General features: G+C 49.9%; 1 protein-coding gene across 1 annotated transcript in view; it reads right to left on the minus strand.

Moving 5' to 3' along the window:
* The window catches only part of LOC308226022 (uncharacterized protein), a gene marked incomplete at its 5' end in the record, with an annotated part of 178,083 nt that extends 160,967 nt beyond the window's left edge, over positions 1-17,116 (minus strand). Inside the window, 7 exon segments of the mRNA XM_080627309.1 lie at positions 11,971-12,040; positions 15,845-16,117; positions 16,120-16,181; positions 16,184-16,232; positions 16,235-16,281; positions 16,284-16,528; positions 17,058-17,116. Of these exon segments, the coding sequence (XP_080483435.1) occupies positions 11,971-12,040; positions 15,845-16,117; positions 16,120-16,181; positions 16,184-16,232; positions 16,235-16,281; positions 16,284-16,528; positions 17,058-17,116 (805 nt within the window).
* Between the last annotated feature and the right edge of the window lie 62 nt (positions 17,117-17,178).

Here is a 17,178-nt window from a genome sequence, read left to right on the forward strand (position 1 = left end):
AGTCAGACCAAAAGCCCCCCTGGGGCAGGATACCACCTCCTGCAACAGAGAGGGCACAGAGAGCCTTACTACAGCCTCACCCCTCCAACATAAAAAACACAAAGGACTCCTCAAGACAGCCCCCGTGCTGCTTCAACAGCTACCCACAGACCAGACCTTACATGAGCTCCTCCACACACATGCATAGACATAAATATACACCCACTTACACTTTCCTGCCTGCTTGCAATGAGTTTCACTCCAGAACATCTCAATCTTGTACTTTGTCTAATAAATCTCAATCCCTGTACTTTAAAAACAAGGGGATTCAGGTATTTTAAAGCTACCCATATGTACTCCCAGAATGAAAAGCAACCCCAACTAACACCAACAATTACAAACTGTCCCTTTGCTGCACCTTCTCAAGAACTAAGAAATGGCAAATGCCGCCAGACTCACCTAAGCCACAGAGAGCTCAGAGCCATGTCCCACCATCCTGGAGCCTCATCTGTGCTGCTGGAACATACTACACAGGATCAACACATCCTCTTAAAAACCCACCAAGCCCATGCTCTGCTGAGGGGCAAGAAGCCTACAGACACAGCTGGAATGAGGCTGGTGCATCAGGAGCAGCAGCTGTGCAGTTATCAGCAGAACCAGGTGATAGCACTTGTCCTAAACAAGCTGCATGCACTGAGCAATGCTCCTCTCTGCAAGAAAAGTGGGAGCAGTCCCATTGCCTTTCCTGTTCTCCTCCCTGAGATACTCAGAGGGAGAGATGCTCCTGATGTCCCTCCTGGCTCCTCAGGAAAGGAGGCAGCAGTCAGTTTTGGGGTCAGTCCCCCAGGGATGAGCTCTTGGCACAGAGTCATCAGTCAGGGGTGATTTGGAGCAAAGAGGAGCAAAAACCAGCAATAAGCAAAGCCTGGAATAAAACCCAGTAAAAGAGGATGGTCATTTAGCCACCAGGGACAAGGAATGTGTTTGTTACTCCCTGCTCCTCTGTTTTCATTGTATTTTGCTTTGCCATTTAACAAGCACTAAAGAGTACATATACATATATATGGGATTATATATGGAATGGGAGATGAATATCTGTATATAAAACTCCTTCCTTATAAACACCACTATGGGGCTAAAGAGGAGGGGGGCAGTTCCTGGGGATTTGGAAAAGTCCACTGACTTGATGGGGTGCGAGGGATGGAGAAGGGGTCCCCTTGTTAATTCAAAGAAGGGAGGTTTGGGGGTTTTCCTTGCTAAATCCCAAGTCCCTGCTTTAACACAACACAGCCTCCCCTTCCCTGCTTTTGTGGGCTTTTTGTTTGTGTGTGTGTGTAAAAGCAGAGAAGCCTGGCTTTTATCAAAGGCTTCAATGTGTCTTTGTGTCGCTATAACCAAGGGGAACCAAACCAAGGGGGGTGGTTGTGCTGCTGCTCCTCCAGATACTCCAGACCTCCTCTGTCTGCCTGATCATCCCCAGCACTGCCGCCTGTCTTCGGCACCGAGTGCCCAGGGATGCTGAGAGGCACTGATGCTCTCTGACCTTACGTCTGTGAGAAGAAACAGTGTAAAGATTGTGACTCTTTTCACTCTGAAAATGAGATGGAGTTCCTAAAAGTCTGGCTTAATGCGCAGTAAAGCAACCCCCAAGGAGATAAAATACAGTGCTTTCATCCTTTAAGTCAAAGTGGTATAAACTCCTAAGTCAGAGTTGAACACCCTTTCCTGGGAAGTTTAATCATATATTTGGAATTAAAATAAGACTTTTATACAGTCCTCATCTGCAAAATGGATAGATGCAAATAAAATTATTAAACCAGAAGAAAATACGGCAGAAAAGCAAAGCCCATGCAACTTCTGGCCAGGATCAGGGCTTCTCTGCCTTTGCACCACACTCCACCATGCCAAGGATGAGGGCAAGGGCAGACCCACACACAGCAGTCACCCTAACAGGGAGGATGACCCCAAATGCAAGCCCTCCAGTGCTGAGCTGGAAAAGCTGTGGTTTAGGATGCAAGGCTTAGGACAAAACTATAAAGAAGCAAAAGCACACAAGAAGTTCTTGCATCCATGACACAGACGAACATCATCATCCGCACCAACAGCACACAACCCACTACCAACAGAATGCTTCCCATCTCATTCCACTCCAATAAATAACCAGACAAGCCAAAAGCAGCTGCCAGTAGCCCAAAAGCCAGGCTTTCTCTTCAGAAATGGGACATACATTCCTTACAGTTCCCTATCAGGACCCACTTTTGCAATTAAAATGGTCCTGATTGCTCAGAGAGCCTCTGCACAACACAGTTGAACATATTTGAATGTTTGCACAATAGGGACTCAAAAGCAGCATTATTTGGTAGTAGTTACTGCCAAAGCTTCCCAAAATATGCAGCAGATCAGATCAATACCAACTGTTCCCATTTTCCAGACAGATCTGCTGGGGAAGAGAAAAATCTGTTCAACATCTCATCCAAGCTCTTCAGCCTCAGCAGTGAAGCAGCACAAACCCGCTCGATCCTCCTGCACCAAGCGCGCCGCACGCTGGAGTAGCATGAACAGGGATGGCTCAGAGACAGCACAAAATGGGGAGAAAACCCAGACAAACTCGAGCCAGAAGGAAGCACTTCCAGATGTCCTGCACTGATAGACCTCATCTCTAGCAGTGGGGTTTTTTAGAAGCCTGACCACAAGCACGCAGATGGTTGGGAACTCCGTCGAACCTATTTAATGTTCTCTGTAAATACTTTCCTCCCCATGTCATACTTCCTGAGAAGATGCCCAAGAGACTGGAGCATGAGGGGTATAATTTCTATGTGGTGCATAGAGATTGAGTTGAAGAGGTCCACCCATGTGCTGCTCGTACAGCCAATGACCATGGTCATGCTACAAAGAGCCAGAAGCCAAAGAAGAAACGCAGGGTTTCTTTCAAGTACATAGGAAACATGAACTGTGGGCTGGAGCCGAGTCCACCACTTGAGTTGTCTTGATATAACTGGTCCCAGTCAACTGGCACCAAAGGGACTTTCTGACGAAAGTGACATGGGGTCAGTGGCTTTTGCCATGGGGTCACTCAAGGGGATTAAAGAGTGGTTTGCGTCTTACAGCCCAGGTAAAAACTGGCTTTTCTTGGCCTCAATCTCGCCATGATTGCAGTCAGTTTGCAAAAATAAACCATAAAGGCAGACGCCGCTCAGTAGGAGCCAAGTTCTCTTAATGTCTTCAATAAATAATTACATAAATAGACCCAGTTTAAAAGAGTGCCAGAAACATGAACAACAGCTTCAAATGCAATCAACGCAGCCTCAGATCCCTGCTCCAACCATACAACATGAATGCGAGGCCTTTCACAAATACATCCCCAACTCCAGTTTGTAGGAAAAGGTGGATTTCTGCCTCCAACTAGCAGTTAACCCATGGAATCCACTCCATGAGTCCCCTGGCTCCGCTCAATTCATCCTGCATACGCAGTTTTCTCTATAGGTCATATTAAACACAGCAAACGAGCAGATGCTGGGTAGGCAGGGGGACATTCAGGACCCGCCATCCCCTGCATTTCCAGCAGCTCTTTGCTCATACAAAAGGCCATGGGCTCAATCTCTCTGCCGCAGGGATGAAACCCAAGAAGCACGATGGATTTGCAGAGGCCGCCAAGCCCGAGCACTCAGGAGTATCTTGGCACCGGCGTATCTTCTGCCATGTGATAAAACAAAGCCCGATGGTGACAAACGAAGAGCAGGTGGAGGTTTAATTAGGTCCCTAACCCATGTGAGCACAACCTGCAAGGCTGCATAGCGCAAAGGCTTGCACCCACCACGCTCGTGCTTGGGGTGCTGCAGAGATGATCGCCTCCCCACAGGGCTGGATGCTGCCTGATGGGATTACCATGGGCTCATAGCTGGGAAATGATGACAATTATTGTCCCTCGGGTCCGATTTAGACAAGCAGAGAGAATTCCAGCCTTTTCACTGCCTGATTGACCAAGGCAGGACAGGTGCAATTAAAATAAGATCAGCAATTGAATCTGTCTCCTCATGCTGCTTCTCCTTGCAGCGTGTCGCCACGAGGACCTGTCACTCAGACACTGGTGTATCTTGTCCATGCGCATGGCATGGTCAGTTCAATGGTCGGCTTTCGCACATCCAGCACCCCAAGGACACCACTGCAGCAATGCTGCCTCAAGACTCCTCACAACCACAGATGGACAAACCCATGGCCAAGTCCTCCATCCTGGCTGCTTTTAAAACAGGTTTTCAGTGATTTCCTGCAGTCAGACTGGCTTTATGAAGAATGAAGGTGCAGAAGTACTCGGTCACACTGCTGAAGGAGAGCTGCCACCCCTTTAACACATAAAATCACAAACTGGTTTGGATTGGAAGGGACCTTAAAATCCAGTTCCAGCCCCCTGCCATGGCCAGGTTCACCTTCCAACCTGCTAGGAGCAGGCTGCTCCTAGCCCCTAGTTTCTGGTCTAGTCCTAGTTTCTGCTCTTTGAATGGCAAAACAGGTGATAACACCAGGTTTATGGATAGTCCAGGACTTCTCAAGGGGGAAGTCAAAGGCAGAGGTTGGTGGGGCTGTTTTTCCAGCCTTTCTCTGGGCTGGTGATCCCTGAAAAAGGCCATGAGATGTTATTTAATAGTACCTGTTGAGGAATGAAGTGACACCCACCCAGTGCAGCAAGAGCAGAAGCTTAACAGTGGTACAGCCCCTCTGCTGTGGTCGGATTTTGCCTGCTGCTATCTACACGCTCCCAGCCACGTGCTTAGATGATCATGCTTACTATGCAGTGTGTATCCATGCAATGCACGTCATGAACCACCAGCCTGGAGCTTCTTGGTGACAGAGAAATAAGGCAGCTCTTGCTTCAGGAATACATCAGTAGTTGCTGACTGCCCAAAAATCATTTCTGTGCTAAAACCTGCTTCTATCAACGCTGCATGAATGATAACATCAACCTAAAGCATGCTGGGTTTGAAGCACATTCCCATCCTGTTACACCCAGGATGGACAGGAGATGACAGCACCACCAGCTCAATGGGATGGAGACACAGCAGGTACCATGCCAAGCACAGTCTATTTTCAATAATCAAAGCCAAGTCTTTGCTCACGTGGGTGACATTAATCCATCAATGGACAAGAAAGGGGAGGAAACCAACCGGAAGCTGATGGGAAACTCCCAGGTGAGTCAGTCCATGAGCATTGAACCAACCTGCTCCAGAGCCTCCTCTCTGGAAAGGCAGCACTGAAGGGGCTGGCAGCAGAAAATATCTGCCTAGATAAATAACTTCATATGTTGAGGCGCAGATAAAGTTGCACAGAGCCTCTCGCAGGGGATATGGCCATCAGGTTTATTTTTGTAGTTTTCATTACCCTCAAAATAACTTGGACAGACTCAGAAAAAATAAATTTTCATTGATGTCACCAGTTTTAATTAATTTTTGCTGAAGTGGTCTCGAGATGAATGCTGCTGGGAAAGGGCTGGTTCCTGATGCACTGCTCTGGGCCTCCGTGTTCAAACACAGGAGCTGCACCAAATGCCACCAGGATAAATCCCGCCACGGGCTCACTGGGAGATGGCTCCAGCCCATCTTCCTGCTCTGGTGGTTTTGAGGCCAGACTGGCTTTTAGCTCCCGTCTCTGACTCCGTGTCAGAGGCGCTGCCAGCTCTGGGAATAACACTGGTACCACGCTATTTCCTGCCTCAGAAAGTCCTGGCCACATCCCGCATCTAATGTCACGTCGGTAGGACGTTAAATGTCACTGGCGGCTGACACAGCAGCTGATCTGGCAGGGTGTTGTCTGCGTGGGTGCTGAGCAGAGGATTTGCCTTCCCTTGGACACCAGCACGCTGGGGAGCTCGGTTTGAAGCAGCCCCCAGATTCCCAGCCTCAGACCTCCCCTTTGCTGCACATCTGGTTGTCCCCTCCACCACCATGAGCTCCTTGGCAGGGGTAAGGAGCAGTGCCAACAGTGTCTTTGCAATAGAGAAAAGCAAACCAGTGTGAGCAGAAGCCCCTCTGGCACTGCCACCACATACCTGGCTGCTACCACCAACCCTCCCTGGACACACAGCACGCCATCAGAAAATCCTTCCTCTGCTTTCAAGAGGGACTCTGGGCTCCTTCCCCCTTGCTGGCTGGCACCCTGAAGTGCACAACACACACATGAGCCAAGCCAAGCAAGACTCCCTCTCCTCCGTTTATTTCCATCTATTGCAACCACTCAAGAAAACAACCCCCTAACCCTTAATGTTCCATCAATGGAGAGTCCTGAAGCCACGAAACAACTCGCTAAGCAGAGCTTCAAGGTTCCCAAGGATGAGATGGGGGCCCACCACTCTGCGGCGGCAGCTTTCCAGGACCTTCCGTGTGAGAAGATGGAGGGTATCCGTGCCCATCCCAGGTAGCTCCCGGGAGAAGGCGGCTGTCGGCTCCTGCACATGTGGTGTGCAGACACAGCTCCAGATGTCCTCGGGGCCTTCCACAAATATCCAAAAGGGACTGGGAAATGGTCGCCAGGAAGGAGCTGATGGACAGTAGCCAGCAGTGATTTCTGTGCTCAAAGAGCGCTTTCCCAATAGCTGCTAGGATCTGCCATCAGATTGGGTTTCTGAAGGGGTAAGACTCGAAAACACATCGAACACAAAGTAAGTGCCTGCATTTAAATGGCACCATTTGTCTAAAGTCCATCCCAGCCAGTTGTTCTTCGTTATTTAGATGCTTTAGTGCTTGGCTTCTGGCTCATTTCTTACAATCCTGGCACAGGTTTTTCCGTGCAGGAGAGAATTCCGATTGCGTTTGTAACTTCAGTGCAAGAAAAATCCCTGTTTATCCTAAGGCTGTCGTTCTAATATCTGAGCCTCCTGCGGGGAAAGTCAGACTGAGAAAGTAAACCGTGCTGAAGCAAAGTGACTGGTGGGGTATGAGAAACTGAGGCAAGGAGGGTTTAGGAAACATTTGATGTTGTAAAGCTCTTTGTCTCATTCTAAATCATGGAGATTACAGAAAAATTCTGAGTTTTAATGGGTTTAGTAGGCAGAATAATATCTCTTCGAGATGACAGGAATACTTCAGATGTTTAATGTCTATAAACACAAAGCAACCCAGAAAAGCAGAGATCATCACTAATTTATCAAAGAAACACTTTCATTTGATATTTTCCCCCATCTATTTAACTATCCTGAAGGCCTCATGGTTCACAAACACAGCACTACAGAGCCAGGTACTGAAGATGCAAGGAGAGAGCAATAATGGAGAGCTGCTATCACACAAGGGTGCGAAACAAAGAGCTGGTGCTACCAGAGCTCAGCACATCCCATTTGGCTGCTGGAAAACATCTGCCATTTGTCAGGACTACAAAGCAAGCAGAGCCCTCTCCTCCTTGATCTCCAGCAATTAGGGGAATTCTGTTGTGCTAATTACCTGGGGAGACAACCCAGGGAGAAGGCAGATAGCGAATGACACTTGGAGACAACATTTACACCAGCAAAACTTAGGCAGACATTGCAAGTCGCTGGGAACCACAGAGAGTACAGAGCCAGACTCCAGCGAGCTGGAGAAAGCTGATCCCCGTGCATGAAGTTTGGCTAAAAATTGTAAATAAACACTTAAAATAATAATATTGTCCTAAAATATAAATCAAAATAAGCACAGCAAGAGAGCCTCTGCTGTTGCTGAGTCTGCAGGCGCAGGGAGGGTTTGAAAGGCTCGCCTTCCCCCAGTACACATGGTTTGAATTGCCGAGCCATGGAGCAATCGGCCGTCCTGCAGTACCACTCCGCTCTTCCCGCTGCCAAGCCATTATTGGGAAATACTTGTCACATATGAACTGGAACATCAGGTTACACTGAACGTTTTCACACTGTTTTGTAATACATACGTACGTTCAAAAGCACACAACACCATCTCAGTGCCAGAACAAGATGGAGAGAGGAATACGCGTAATCCGGCAGCCGGGAAACTCAGAGTTAAGGCTCCGGAGCGCAAAGCCTGTGGAGGTACCGCACAATAAAGAGGCACAGGGGAACACAACGCACACATTGAAATACACAGTGAGAGCTGGAGATTTTCACACCCTCAGTCTGCAACACAGCAAGGACCAGCTGCTGGGCAGGCTGTTTTCTATGGACCAGGTTTGGTTTAAGCCTTCTCTAACTGGATTTAAGAAGATTTGCTCTCAGGCATCCAGCACCTTGAGCTCTTGATGGACCTCCTCACAGACCCTATGGCAAATACTGTATTTAACAGGAATCTTTCGCACCAGATTTTGAAAGTCTGAGCTTAAAAACACAGGGGGGAAAATGAAAGTCTCCTTAAAAATTAGATAGAAAAAGGCAGCCAGAACACAGCCACACAACTGAAAAACAAAGTGTTTGGAAGCATGGAGGTTTAGTCCTGCTTTCAACCCACCTCCAAGTGCTGCCCTAAATGCCACATAAACAAGTGCTCCTGCACCTGCTGCATTTTATCTTGCAGCAAAGCCCATGAGGATCTCACCAGAGAAAGAAGCTGAAGAGATGGGGACGAGGGGCCTCCCTGCAGAACATTACAGGCCTGGGATGGACAATAATAAAAGTATTGGGCTGCTGTTTCACAGTGAGCCAACATATGGGGACAGCCTGTGCTGGGCCTGCCTGGCGCCAGCAGCACGCAACCACTGCGGCCCCACCCCACATAGCTGGAGGGACCAAAAGGCCACCTTCGTCACTGGAACGGAGTCACCAACCTGCCCATCACAGCATCACCAAACCATCACGGCACCACCAAACCATCACGGCACCACCAAACCGCCCATCACAGCATCACCAAACCATCACAGCATCACCAAACCATCACGGCACCACCAAACCGCCCATCACAGCATCACCAAACCATCACAGCATCACCAACCAGCCCATCACAGCATCACCAACCTGCCCATTACAGCACCACCAACCTGTCCATTACAGCACCACCAACCTGCCCATCACAGCATCTCCAACCTGCCCATCACAGCATCTCCAACCTGCCCATCACAGCATCTCCAAACCACTCATCACAGCATCACCAAACCATCACGGTACCACCAACCTGCCCATCACAGCACCACCAACCTGCCCACCACAGCATCACCAAACCATCACAGCATCACCAACCTGCCCATCACAGCATCACCAAACTACCCATCACAGCATTTCAGAGCCCAAACCACACTGGTCCAGCTGCCCAAACCTCCCAAAGGACACTTCCCTTTTCTTCAGACACAGAAATGTCCAAACTGCAAAAGAATCAAAGTGACACCAACTTGTTGTCATCATCCCCCCATCGCTTTGGTTGGATAAATAAAGCTAAGTAAGTCAACTCAAAGCAGCACACAGATGCTGAGAACAACTGCGGAGACACCTTCCTGCAGCATGTCCAGTGTCAGAGCCAGAGGAGTGATTTTGTTCAGGTTTTTTACCAATTATGATTATTTTCCACGAGGGTCAGGATGTCTCCATGGCCTTGATACAACAGCCTGGCCCCCTCTGCTGGCCACCAACCCCTGTGGTGCCACCAGCCCTGGGCCCCCCAGCTTAGCCCCAAAAAGCGCTCAGGGTCCCATTTTTGAAGTCAAGCTACTTTATGACAACCCAGCTGAGCCCTGTAGCCACTGACTGCAGAGCACAAAGCACAAAAGGGGTCAGTTTTGTTTTCATTTTTCTAGGGAAAGAGCTTATTTTGTTTGTGTGTTTTACAAACACTGATTTAGGGCTTTGCTGCAGTTGAAATAATTTAAGCCTTATTTAACTTAATTGGACCTTAGTCATCTGGTCCCAAACTGCTTTTAATGCCTTAATTTTATCAAGGCAGGTCCCCTAACAGCAGCCCTCACCCCCTCAAACCCCAACAAACCTCCACAGTGACTCGCTTCAAGGAAAAATAATGGGTCTTGTTCAAAACAAGGCCAGCCCTGAGCACACGGTTTGCTGCTACCACTGCCATGGGTTTGCAGGGCACCAAGTTCCCCTATTCCCAAAGAGGTACCAAGGGAGGGACCACTGGCATGATGCTGCAGACAGCATCACCATCAACAGCTCTTTGGTTGGCTTGCTTTAAATCCAGTAATAGAAAAGAACTCTTCAGCTTAGTAGGGTTTCTGGAAGAGGAAAGCCCCCCAGCCCAGGTGTTTAGGATACTCACCAGCTTCCAGCTGCCCATGCCTGCTCCCTGCCTCCCCCTGCCCATGGGCAATGCTTGCAGGATCTCCCTACCTCCCAGTCTCCTCAAGGGGAGAAATTTCCTTTCACCAGGGCCTGCTTTTTCAGTGCATGGACACAAATTGAAGCTTAGTTCTTAGTTTTCATTCTGTTGTAGCTCTGCACCAAATGCCACTGAGGACCACGAGCTCTCAGGATGTTTCTGGACCAAGCTCTTTAACTGCAGACCAGAAAGGCAATTCAGCCTTCTTCAAGAGAAAGAGGAAAAGAAACACAGGTAAAGATCCTTTGATTTGCTCAGAAATAGCTGAAAGGCTTCACAACAGCTCAGCAGCACACCCTCACCTTAGCACAGCACTTGGCTCCCCATCGGTGGTAGCCAGAAGCAGTCACCGGTGCCATGTTTCTTACCCATGGGCAATCACTCCTCCTTCCAATTACTTTGACATTCGTTCCTAATGACTGTAATGAGTACTTCGGCAGCACATGAGAAAGCCTTCCCCCTCCTCTCTTGTCCTCATCTCTCAAACACAACAACCAACAAACCCAGTGACCCGGAACAGAACTGGGACTTTCCTGGCCACAAAGGAGCCTCTTCAATCCCAATTGCTTTCTGCAGAGCAAAGGAAAAGCCTCTTGACCACTTAAGCACATCAGTAGCACCCTGGCTGCACTGACAGGAGCAAGATGCAGGAGCAGAGCCCCGTGAGGCTGACGACAGACTTGGCTGGGTCTGTGCATCAGAAGGAAGAAAACTGATTTGACCACTGGTGTTGGAAGAGCTGAAAACAAGCATGGTTTGTGTCTCAGCTGATGGGTTTGGATACAGGCATACAGGACACCCATAGGAGCCTTTCAGTAGAAAACTGAAGCAGCACATTGAAGAGCATCAATACTGAAATGTTGCCAAGGTTCTTATGGGGGAAAATGTCCATCTTTTTGTCCTGTGTGTACAAACTAACGCTGTGTGTTATGGTAGGATCCATATCCAGAGCGGCAGGAAAAACTGAGACTGCCCATTTGCCTATTATGCTTTTACATGCAGCATTTATGATTTGCTTATTCCTTTAAAACCAGAACTGAACTATGCTGCTTGCAAGGCTCTGTAACAGGCCTGTGCACTCTCCCCCATCAAAGCACTGCACATCTTTTACCCATCTTTCACTGCTTCAGTGGAAAAAGAAAGGGCTTGAAGTGCCTCAGCCTGAAGCCATTCATGCCCTTGGGTATGACAGCACAGCACTTAACACAGCATTTCGATAAACGAGATTCCTTTACAAACTAATCTAAGCTGTTTATTGTTTCCAAGGAGCATGCACTTCCACAGCAGAACAGGAAGTCTTGACAGTTTAAGAAGTTCATTAAACTCTGGGAGGAAATTTAAACAATCAGTGTCAGCTTTCCTGCAGCAAGGCAGCGCCGGGGCAAGGCAGAGAGGCTGCAGCTTTTAATTATCACACTTGCATTAAGCTCCAGTGATTTTGTTACTACTTCTAAATCGTTTTGGCCCAACACCCAGGGCTCACAACTGAGTGAAGCTATTCGCTCTTTTATTCTTATAGCCAAATGTCGCTTTGGTCCAAACCTCAAACTCCTTTATCTGTAAACAGGCCAAAGGAAGGCAATGGAAGACGTTAACAGTCCCAAGCTAAAGAGAGTGCTTCAGCTTGGAAAGAAACACTTCTTAATGTATTTTGCTTGATAGGGAGGGTTATATAAAACGAGGGAGGAGGAGCTCAGTGGTGTTGATCCAGTGAGCAGGCAGCTCTTGGGCAGTCTGGTGCTGGCTGTGCTGGTGTGTTTGCACCTACCTGGGGGGCACATGCAGTCTGATGGAGCCTCTCTCGCCGTCCGCAGCTTTGCCAGTCCTTCACCCAGTTTCTGTTTGGAGAAGGAATGAAAAAAACCATTTAGAGAACATATTATATCTAAATGTGGACTGTGCGTGCATGCCAACATCCAGCATGCTTCCTTCCACTGAGGGGTAATGGTTTCATCCTGTTGCGTTCAGCCTTTTTGGATAACGCCCCATGCTATGGCAGTACACGAGAGAGTAAATGTTTCTCAGCAAGTGATCAGTCTATAGCCCTTGCACAGGGCAGGCAGAGACTGCACAGATCAAAAGTCCCTTGAGCTGAGCACCATGGGCTGGATTCATCCTGACACACGTCCCGTGTTCAGATGGCAGCATCGTCTCAACGTGTTTGGTGGCAGGATCAGGCAAAGCCCTGCTGCAACCAACAGTGAAGCTGGTTCCAAACAGCCAGGAGTTTACGTACAAGGGTGATATTTGCACAGCAGATGTGGCCTGATTCAGCTGATTTTATACTTAAAATTCAAGCCATGTGCAGTGTAACTGGTTTCTTTAGGGGAGGGATGAGGAGGTGAAGGACAGTGCCAGTGACACTGGGGTGCTCGCACACCCCCAAGTCAACCCAAAGCCCAGTGCTTCCATTCCCAGGGTGAAGAACCCACCAGTGAGAACCAGAAAACCTCTAAATTCACAAACCTAAAGCACCGTCTACGTGGCATATTGCAGACAGATGTGAGTGCTCTGCCTGCTCTCTAAGCCAACCGAAATGTTCGTGCCTGCATTTAGGACACTGCCAAGCCTGAGGTAATGAGCCCTGATGACAGGTAGGTTGTATTAGCTCAGGCTTGGTGCTTCCTGGCTGGGGCAGCCCAGCAAGGGTGGGAACATCTCATCTTCACCCACAGCCTCTCTCTATCCTCCAGGAATGCCATGTCTCACCTATTTGCCAAGAGAGAAACCAATAACCTGATAACCGGAGTCCCCGCGTGTCCAAGAGAGAAAGCTCCAAGTACTTACTGAATTCAGGGTGTTCAGACCTGACTTTTATACAGTTGACGACCCACTCTATGTTTGAACACTGTGGACTGTTCTGGAATTAGGCTACGTGTGAATTAGGTTCTTTTCCTTTTATTCTGGGGATTTAATGGGTTTATGGGTTGTTGAAATCCCAGGCATTCCTCTCTAGCTGCTCAGATGTGATGCTAAGAGGTCCTGAAGGTATCGACACCGTTTCATAGCACCTGATAGAGGAGTTGCCCTATGATAATACCAAAATGATCCGGCTGCCTCCTGTGAAACATCAGCTTTCCTTGAGGAAAAGTGTCAAGGAAGCATCTGCAGAGACTTTTCTGACAGCCACCTGCAGTCTGAATGTTAGAAAGATGCTCAATTTTGATCTGCTTAAAGTAATTTGGATGATGAGGGTGCTTGAGGAAATGTAAATGAGCTCTTCTATCCTTTTGAGTTCAGCAGGCACCCCTGGGAATAGGAGATCTGAATCCCGGAGCGAGTCCTCTGTTCTCCCATTGAATTCTTCTTGTCATGAAACTGATTAATCTGGACACTGTCTGCCTATTGCGGACAATAAATCCCTTGGGAACGAAACAGTCCAGCTTTGTTTACAACAACTGGATGCTTCTATAATCCTCCCGTTAACATTCTCCCTCCCATACGAAAACGACACACTCCGAACTGGGGCTTCGATGTAGAGCAAGTGGAGATGCTACCATGTTCAGACCATGCTGTTGGAAATGTTTCGGAGGGCATCAAAGCAGGACCCTGCAGCATGTCCCATGAAAGGAACAGCCAAGGAAGGGCAAGGCCCCACCACATTATAATCAGCAATTTCTCAGATGCCTTTCACAGGGCCAGAAATGAAATCCAAATTGCCTTTCATTGCCTTAACTACACACTCACCCGTTATTATTTCCTATCCTCCTTTACTTGCCACACATCTAAACAACACTAAAAGAAACAGAGCCAGCATGTTGGCGTTGTATTTGCTGCTTTTTATATACAGCTCTGCCATAAATTACGCCAGCAAACCCCTAGACTGGCAGATGGGGTAATGCTTTTGGGGCAGTGACAGAGAACAAAGTATGCTGGGTCATGCACAGAGAGCGTATGGGGCTTTGGTTTCACTTTTGAAATGTTGTGGCAAACTTCAAAGGAGGCCCAACACAGAACTGAACAGAGAAGCTGACCCCAGGCACCAGTTGATGCTCATGATGATGGAAATACTCCCTCGCTCTCCAGAAACTCTTAAGCACAGAAAGAAGTCGCCCAATGAGCGAGGAGTCTTATGAAACAGAGAAGGGTTTGGTCAAGAGACAGGAGCTTTCTGAAACATTACCATACATGAAGAGGTTCATTTAAAACGACTATTAATAGACAGCACAATCACTACCGCTCATTCCTTGAATCTGTTACTCGTTTCAAGGTTTGCTTTCAGTATTGACAAAACATTGGTCATACAAAGCATTTCAACAAGCTCCCTCTTGCATTAGAAACCCAATTATGCGGTTTTGCTCTGTTTTCCCCTGTATAATCTCCATCTGAGCATTCCCAGCACAAAACAAGCTTTCCACACTTAACTAAATCTCAGCAAGAGGTTGCACATGATCTTAGGCAGTGCCACAGAAACCATTCCCATTGCTAAGCACATTTATTGGAGTAATTGGAACAGAACAACTGCCACGACTGGCAGGCTAATTCCTGCCCGGAGAGAAGACGTTAACTGGGCTGTGATCACGCCTGGTGGGCTCTCCCCTAGTCTGGTATTCAGGGGGTTCACAAATACACTTCTTAACATTCCCCTGTTACCCAGGCACAGCAATGGAACCAGGCTCCAGGTGAGTGAATGCTCCCACCGTCAGCCGGACAGCAAGAGGCAGGATGAGGGCTTGTCCCACCAGCGCTGCCTCCATCCATCCCCCGCGCAGCCCCAGAGGTGCTCACAGCTGGAAGGCGCTGCTGACAAACACGTGTTTGCCCGGTGGGGGCTCCATGGCTGTGATGCAGCTCCGTGTTCTGCACCCCAGTCAGGCCGTTAACAAATCCCAGTGTAAAACCTTCCCCAGGTGTCAGGATCGATCGCAGCGGAGCGCCCCGCGGCAGCCCCGTAGCCGTGCTGTGCTTTATGAACTCCTGTTTACACAAGTCCGGCAAACCAACTGTGGGATCTTCGAGCATTTCCTATGGGAGCCCTCCCCGCGCTCCCTGCCTGTGGAAAGCCCCAAACCTACACACCAGAGTCTGGGGAAAAATGTAACCCTGGGATCAAGTGTAACTTCTCCCGGAGATATGGTTTAGTTATGGCAAAGGGCACCAGTGTGGATAACCGTTCTCCAAGTGGGAGAAATCTTTCAGCACAGAAATCTTTATTGGATAATCTCTGAAACCCCTGGGGTTGAAAGTGAAGAAACTAGTTGCTCATCTTCTCTACCTGCCAAAAACTAGACCAGCACTGCTGGAGCACACGATACTCTGTGAGAGGCTGTCCAGATAACAAGGATCGTGTTTGCAAATTTCTATCTAGGAAATAATAGTCCATTGCATTAGAAGGTAAATAGGATTTAGGTACTCGGGTTATCTTTGCCAGTGAATAGAACGAGGGACAAAGTCGCGTGTCCTCGAACATAAATCGTAGCCTTTCTATCTGGGCCGGTTTCGCTCTTAAATCCTAAGGGCTCTACCACGCCTCGCCCGTAACGGGCACGGCAGCGAAGAGGGGCGAAGTTTGGCTGAAAGGAGCAAGTTTTCCCGAGGGGAAACAGAGGCCGGGACCCACAGAGCGAGCCGAGGCTTCCTCGCAGCGCCCTGCCCAAGCGTCCGTCCCCGGTCCTGTGCCGCGGCTCCGCGGCGGGACTCACCTCTCGGAAGAGCTGCTCCACGCGGGGCTGCAGCGCGTCCAGCAGCGGCCCGGGTCCGCGCTCCTCCAGGGCTGCCAGCCGGCCCTGCAGCTCCGCCGTCTTGGCGCCCAGCAGCAGGCACACGGCCACGGCGGTGAGCGAGAGGAGCAGGCAGAGGGCGGAGGTGGCGGTGCCCGCCGCGGCTCCGCTGCCCGCACTCATCGCGCCGCTGCGCGGGGTCCCGCTCGGCTGCCGCCCGCCTGCCCCCGCCGGCGCATCCAGCGCCTGCCCTGCGCGCTGCGCGCCGCGGAAGTGGGGCCGGCAGCTGCGGAACCACCGCTCTCCTCCGCGAGCCTCACCAGCCCCGGGTCTTAAACGGAGGAAGCGGGGGGTGGTGGCTCCCCCGCCGCCTCCCCCCCGCGCTGGGGAAGGGGGGATGCTCCGAGCGCGGCCCGCCGCCCTCCATCGGGGATTACGCGGAGCAGATCCCACCCCTCTGCTCGGCCCCCCCGCGAGGAGCGCTCCTTCCCCCCTGCTCCCCGCCCTCCCTTCGCCGAGGGTCCCGGCGGTGCCCTGCGGGCGGCCCCGAGACCTGGGGGCTCCGCTCCAGCCGCCGAGCCGGGCGGCAGCCGCGGGCTCGGAGCGGGCGCCCTCCAGCGGGGCCGCAGCGGATACCCCCGGGCAGAGCCGCGGACGGGCCCCTCGCTCCCAACGAGCACGACCCGCAAGAGGCGTCAAGCGATAGGGATCCTTGTGCTGCCTGAGCACAGCCCTGATTTGGCCCGGAGAAGGGACTTCATGGCCAATCCCAGCAGGTCGTCACCGGAGTTAGCAGATCCAAGTGCCACATCTGCCTTAGGGAGCCTCTGAATAAGAGAAACAATGCTCATATACGAGCACGAAGCACCCCAGACTTTGCCAACCACCCCTGCCTTTTCCTTGCTGTTACAGATTTCATCACGTCAGCTCTGAGCTTGCCTATAAAACAGCCCCAGATAACTTAATGCCTGTCTAGACTGTGCACATGGTACACAAATCCAAACAGCCTTTGCCTCCTAGCCCAAGACCCTGCTCTTCTTCTAGGAGTAATTCTTTTAGAATAGATGAGTGAAGCCTAGGACAGTTAGAAAATGGTACCAGTGCATGATCTAGTAAGCGCATCAACAAAATGTACCTATGTACCTGGACTGCCAGGGTGCACATCACAAGGTGGTTTTTTGACAGCCACTATTACCAAACCAGTGAGCCAGGCACATCTGTATCCTTTGCTGACAACCATTTCCTGCTCTCCATGGGCCCGAGGATCAAAGAAAACTCCAGGTTTTCATGAGCAGCCTCTTCCTTACCTTCCCACA

The sequence above is a fragment of the Psittacula echo genome (assembly GCF_963264785.1).
Source record: "Psittacula echo genome assembly, chromosome: 11".
In the NCBI taxonomy this organism is placed as follows: Eukaryota; Metazoa; Chordata; class Aves; order Psittaciformes; family Psittacidae; genus Psittacula; species Psittacula echo.